This window comes from Colletotrichum graminicola (assembly GCF_000149035.1).
Source record: "Colletotrichum graminicola M1.001 genomic scaffold supercont1.34, whole genome shotgun sequence".
Lineage (NCBI taxonomy): Eukaryota > Fungi > Ascomycota > Sordariomycetes > Glomerellales > Glomerellaceae > Colletotrichum > Colletotrichum graminicola.
The window spans coordinates 432339-438338 of record NW_007361038.1 but is presented as its reverse complement, the minus strand read 5'-3'; the positions used below and the strand labels follow the sequence as shown (position 1 = coordinate 438338).

At 48.5% G+C, this 6000-nt stretch overlaps 1 protein-coding gene across 1 annotated transcript; it reads left to right on the top strand.

Annotated features, from left to right (window-relative positions):
* Window positions 1-2835: 2835 nt before the first annotated feature.
* Window positions 2836-4657, top strand: GLRG_07915 (polysaccharide deacetylase; the record flags this gene model as incomplete). The annotated part of the gene is made up of 2 exons (XM_008098600.1): window positions 2836-4047; window positions 4106-4657. 2 exons carry the CDS (start codon window positions 2836-2838, stop codon window positions 4655-4657), a joined length of 1764 nt encoding a protein of 587 aa, XP_008096791.1.
* Between the last annotated feature and the right edge of the window lie 1343 nt (window positions 4658-6000).

Genomic DNA, 6000 nt, shown 5'->3' with positions numbered 1-6000 from the left:
ATCAACACAATCCTTACGTCTATAAGGCTAAGAAACGAAGCCAGGGGCACACTGGTTTTTGAGTGTAGACTCTTGGGAGATACATAGGACATTTCATCCGCTGGGTCAATATATGTAGTCTTGTTGTGACAACAGGATACAAAGATGGAGCAGTGTTACGACGACCGTCTGAATAAGAACAGCACAGTGCATTGTAGTCCCTCAAGTGATTCGGTAAGGCAAATAGTGGGATGGATAAGGAAGGTTGTGGTGCGCTAGATGATCCGCGCATTCCAACCAAGGGTCTTAATAGTCCGATGGCTTCGACGACACTAATGTACAATCTACTATACCAAATTCGCAGAGGAACTCCATATCATACAGTTGAACCGATTTTTGATTGGTTCAGTTGGTGATATATTTTCACCAGATGAGACTGGCACTACACCAGCGAGAGTAAGTCTTAGTTATATGTACACAATCTAAGAATTGGGAATCTTGTTGGATGAACTTCGTACATGCATGTACTCTCAAATGTGTGGGGGTGAATCAACATCTATTGGTGACTGAACGATCTAGTACTAACTCCTCGTCGTACGGACCGTTATATCTGTTCTATACTCACTGGGTCAGTTCGGATAGATACAATGTGTTCCCCTCATTGTCATTAACCAGGGGCCGAATATCCAGTCTGTGCTCTTCCGTACTGAATCATGAATATCCATGGGTGTCGTACGATCACGTGGTATTGATATTCCAACAGATCCGTCATATATATACATATACCCATAAGTGCCAATTAGTACATGTCTGTTACAGACTGTGCGACTGGGTTCGCCTAGGCCCAACTGTCGAGACGACGCTGAATCCTATGCGCCAAGACGAACTACGGCCAGATGGGATGCGACAAGAAGGCTTACTCTGGGTATAATGGGACAAGTGGCCGGGCAAGCCAACATCAGGAGGGGAAAAAAAAAGACGCATTTCAGCTGCCACTCGAGCATCGTTTCTGATCCAATCAACGTTGACATAGGAGATGGAAGCAAGCCTTTTTGAGGTCTTGGACAAGACGAGGACACGCTAGCGAATGCCAGCCCCGACAACGCACCCTCGTCTTGCTCCACTCTGCAAAAGCAAAAGGAAATGAAAAAGCGGCCGAGCACAGCCAGTATGTAGTCTGGACTGTAGGATCGAACACCTTTGCTGTTGGACCAAGGAAACTGGAACCTTGCGACCGACTTGCTGCTCCAACTAACAAGCTGCCGACCCCTTATCTTCCCCTGTCATATTAGTGCAGCCTCTTCTGTCACCCCGTTGTCCATCATCTTATGACCCTTGCATGCAAGCCCTGCCGATTAGGTCTGGACCTTGCACCCACCCCTCTTTATTGCCCTCTCCGCCTTAGGCAGTCAACCATACCAGGAAGAAGTTTGGTTGTTCTTGTAAAGACTGTAGGCAGCAGCTGCAGTCCTCAGTCATCCTTCGTAGAGGAGCGCCATAAGACCCAGTATTCGAATTTTCGGAACCAGGTCGAGGCCGCAACCTTCATCTTATACAGATGGCTCATGCAATAGACGACTCCACGCGTGGCCGAGCAAGAATGAACTCTTCCGCCTCACTTAAGCTTCGGGTTTTTCGTCTGTCCGTGGGCGGACGGACAGGAGAGCGCGGAGTGCCGAACCCGTCGGACAATGTGCGCGCACAAGGTAGCACCAAGTTACTTATAGGGAGTACGGTTAATTTGACATAGGCGATTTGCTATTTTGCCATATCTAACCGCTTTAAGCAAGAAACCCACTGCTACAGCCACATGTTAGGCCCACCCACAAAATCGTAATGTACAGTACAAGCCTGGCAAAACCTAAAGGCAAAAGATAGAGGTAAGAGATAGAGGCAAAAAATAGGCAAAAAACAAAAGGGATAGTCTTGGCCCATCCCGACCTGGAGCGCAGCGTAGGAAGCAGGGTGGGATAGACCATTCCAACCCTCCCCAGCAGAGCCGTTTTGTACCTTAGGGGAGGTAGTACTTATGTAAGCATGGGCCTGTTGTGGCTATGTGGCAAAGCTGCCAAAAGCGGTTAGATATGGCAAAATAGCAAATCGCCTATGTCAAATTAACCGTACTCACTTATACATTGTAGGAGTTAATGAAACTGAGTCATGCGAAGTCTGATTGGTCGCTTAAAACTCTTGAGATTGGCCAAGAACGACTTATGAACTCAAATCAGCGGGGAAAATTCAGAAATTGAGGATCTTGGTATCTCCATGTAAATGGTAAGGTGATGTTGTCGTTGTTGCGCAAGGCTGGCCGTCGTGAGGTCTCGCCATTACCGCCGCCAGGGCGGTTTTGGTGCGTAGGAAGGCTCTTGATTTCTTCCCCATTGCCCCGTTGCTAGACTGTGTTTTAAAGACGACGAACAACCGTCATCTCATCTCCCCAGCCACTGTGTCTGACGCTTGCTTTTTCTACCTTGCCATTTCCCAGCCGATCGATCTAGCCTGCTGCTGCCAAGCCGACTAGGCAGGGGTTTTTCTTTTCATGTGTTAGCGGTACTCCGTACAGCATCTGAAGGTCACCCCGTAAGTCTTGGCAATCAAAATGGGAGGAACCTGATGGAAGTTAGTTTAGACAAGCCCCTCATCGGCGCCTCTGAGGAAACGGGGGAACATGCAAACCGGACTTGGCAAAGCTCGACGGGATTTTATATGGGCGGTCGTGCCTTGCCGCGTTGGCTTACCTAGGATCCTTCCTCTCTCTATCCGCCAACAGTCAGTCTTACTCCAAGACACCGTCACTCGTTTTTGCATATACCAAAGTCATTCTTTACTACATAATAGTCATTCTTTCAGCTAACCATGCATTTCAAGACCGTTACCGCGTCGCTCCTCGTTGCCGGAGCGGTCGCTACTCCTTTCCGCCGCCAAACCTCGAACGAGACCTTCTGCGATGAAGGCCTTCCTGTCCCCGCGCCTAGCACTACCAAGCTTCACTTTCCCCCCTATCCTGTGAACACCACCGTACCTGGTGTCCCCTCGAACCCCGGTGGCTCATACCCAGGCTCTGCTTCGAAGCCCGGAAACGGTGGCTCATACCCAGGCTCTGGCTCTGGCTCCAAGCCGGGTCATGGCTCTGAATCTGTACCTGGTCCCAACACCGAATCTGACTCTCACGGCTCTTCTACCGACCCGAACTTCGGCTCTCGGCCTGGCTCCGGTTCCAACTCAGGCTCTAAGCCTAGCAAGGACAGCTCAGGATCTGATGCCAGTGCTCCGTTGCCTTCTAACCCCGCCCAGCCCCCTTCAGCTGGTGGCAATGTGCCCTCGTACCCAGGCAAGCCGGCTGCGGGCTCTTCCTACGTCCCCTTTCCTCTGAATACCACCGTTCCCACAACTGCTCCTGCTCCTTCTTTCACCACCATCCCCGGAGTCGCTCTTCCCACCGGACCCATCGCCATTCCCAGCACCACCGTGCCCGTCAGCAGCAATAACACCGCCACAACCGTTAGCTCTAGCTCCGCAGCCTCCAGTGCCACTGCACCGGCTACCATCATCCCTTACGGAGTTGCCATCTCTAGTTGTACTATTCCTGGCGACTTCGCCCTTACCTTTGACGACGGGCCTTTCACTTACACTGGTCACGTGCTTGACCTCCTCGCCGAGGCTGGTGCCAAGGCTACTTTCTTCCTCAACGGCAAAAACTTTGGCGACATCAACGACTTCCAAGATGTCGTCAAGCGTATGGATGCCGATGGCCACCAGATCGGCTCTCACACCTTCAGCCACGCTGATCTCGCCACCCTGGGCGATGCCGATATTATCCCTGAAATGACTTCCCTCGAGGATACTCTGATTAACATCGTCGGAAAGTACCCTACGTACATGCGCCCTCCTTACTTCAGCTGGAACGACAACACTTTGTCCATCCTCAAGGCTCTGGAGTACCACGTCATTCATGCCGATATTGACTCACTCGACTACGCCAACAACTCCCCTCTTGGCAACCTGACCAGTGTCGGTATCTTCGAGAAGGGTGTCGACGCCGGTGGGTCCATCGCTCTGGCCCACGATGTGAGTCGCATTGATCCTGAACAGTCCATATAAGCAAGCATTGCTGACTTTCCCAAAGGTTCACCAAAACACCGCCGAGTACCTCGTACCCGAGTTCCTGCGCATCATTAAGGAGAAGAACCTGAGAGCTGTCACCGTCGGTGAGTGCCTCGGCGACCCTAAGGCCAATTGGTACAAGACCAAGCGCACTTCAACTCCCACTGCCACCGCTTCCAAGATCACTGTCTCCATCACTAGCACCGCTACTCCTACCGGCGTGATCGGCCCTGGTGGTGCCTGTGGTGGCTCCGAGGGTTATGTCTGCGAGGCTGGTGCTTGCTGCAGTGAGTACGGATACTGCGGCTACTCCCAGGCCTACTGCGCCGCCGGCTGCCAGCCCCTTTTCGGTGTCTGCGGTGTTGCTGGCCCCGTTGCCTCCGGCGGCAGTGCTACTACTTCCAGCGCTCCCGCTGCCACTCCGACCGGCGGTGTGAGCACCGACGGTTCTTGCGGTGGCGCCAACGGCTTCACCTGTCCTGGCACCACTTGCTGCAGCGAGTATGGTTACTGCGGCGACACAACCGCCCATTGTGGTACTGGATGCCAGCCGCTTTTCGGTACCTGTGCCTGAAGTCTTGCTTGAGACGGATGGGCTATGCGGGAGATATTCATTATGTTGGCATGATGTGGTCTGGAACAAATTCCCTTCACATCTATAATTATTATGTAAAGATTCAATAGAGTGTATCTACTTCATCAGTGAATAGCATCTAAAGTCAACACAATAGCATACCCACATGACTGCTAATCAACTTACGGCATCTTGATGACGTCGTAAATTACGATTTGCCAAGGACTATTCCTATTTTTATTCTCTGAATTTGAAAAACGGAATTGGGCTTAGATACTCTACGGTGGCTCGGACTATGAATGAACCTGCCAAGATGGAGCCGGCTGTCTGGAATAATAAGCCCAGCTGAGAGCTATACTAGTGACTCGACAAGCGAATGGAGCCATCACAGTGCGATCTAAGAGACGATATCCACGTCCGAGCTGAGCTATTTCGAAGAGAACAACACGAGTGTTGTGAAGCGGTCCTGTTTTGCGTACCTCGAGAGTCGTAAGCGCGTCGTTGTGTATTGCTATATGCCTCGTCGTGAAATATAGATACCCTTCGACGTTGATACACTATCCCTCATCACACCCAAATATCACTTGTGCAGCGATTGAGGTTAATGACTAACTTGCTACGCGGGCCTGGCGTTTGGAGACAGGATGAAACGAGATATATCCAGGCCACCAGCGACGGAATCTCAATTACTGTCGGGATATTCAACTGTTCAATAGTGGAGCCGATCCATGGTCACGTGATTTACTATCACGTGACTCACCCTGGCGGCTCACTTACACCACCATAAATACCTACAGCAGCAACCTCTTCTTTTTTCCTTTATTATTATCTTTACCTAGCTACTAATAGTTAATTAATACTATTATAGCTATATTAATTATAATCCCTATAATACTAACACTAATTAGTAGTTAACTTTATAGTTACTACTATTATAGATTAGTAAGGATTATTAGAAAAGGCTATAATACTTTACTTACTATAGCAGCTTAAATTAAAGTATTAAAGTGCTACCTAGCCTAAAGATTATTAGTACCTAAGATCTTATAATACCTAGTAAATAACCCTTTAAGCCCTATATCTACTATATAATAACTACTATTACTACTATTAACTTTATTACTTTTAGAGAAGTCTTTTTTTTTATATACTACTTACTTACTAATAACTTTTATAGTATTTAGTATAATTATCTTCTTTTTATACCTAAGTTTCTTTAAGTTTTTTATTTTTTATTTTTTAACCTTCTTTTTCTTTAATTATTAAGATTTTTATCTTACTAAGTTTTTATCTTACTATAGTAGTAATAGCTTATATAAGATTATAAGTAAATAGACTTCTAT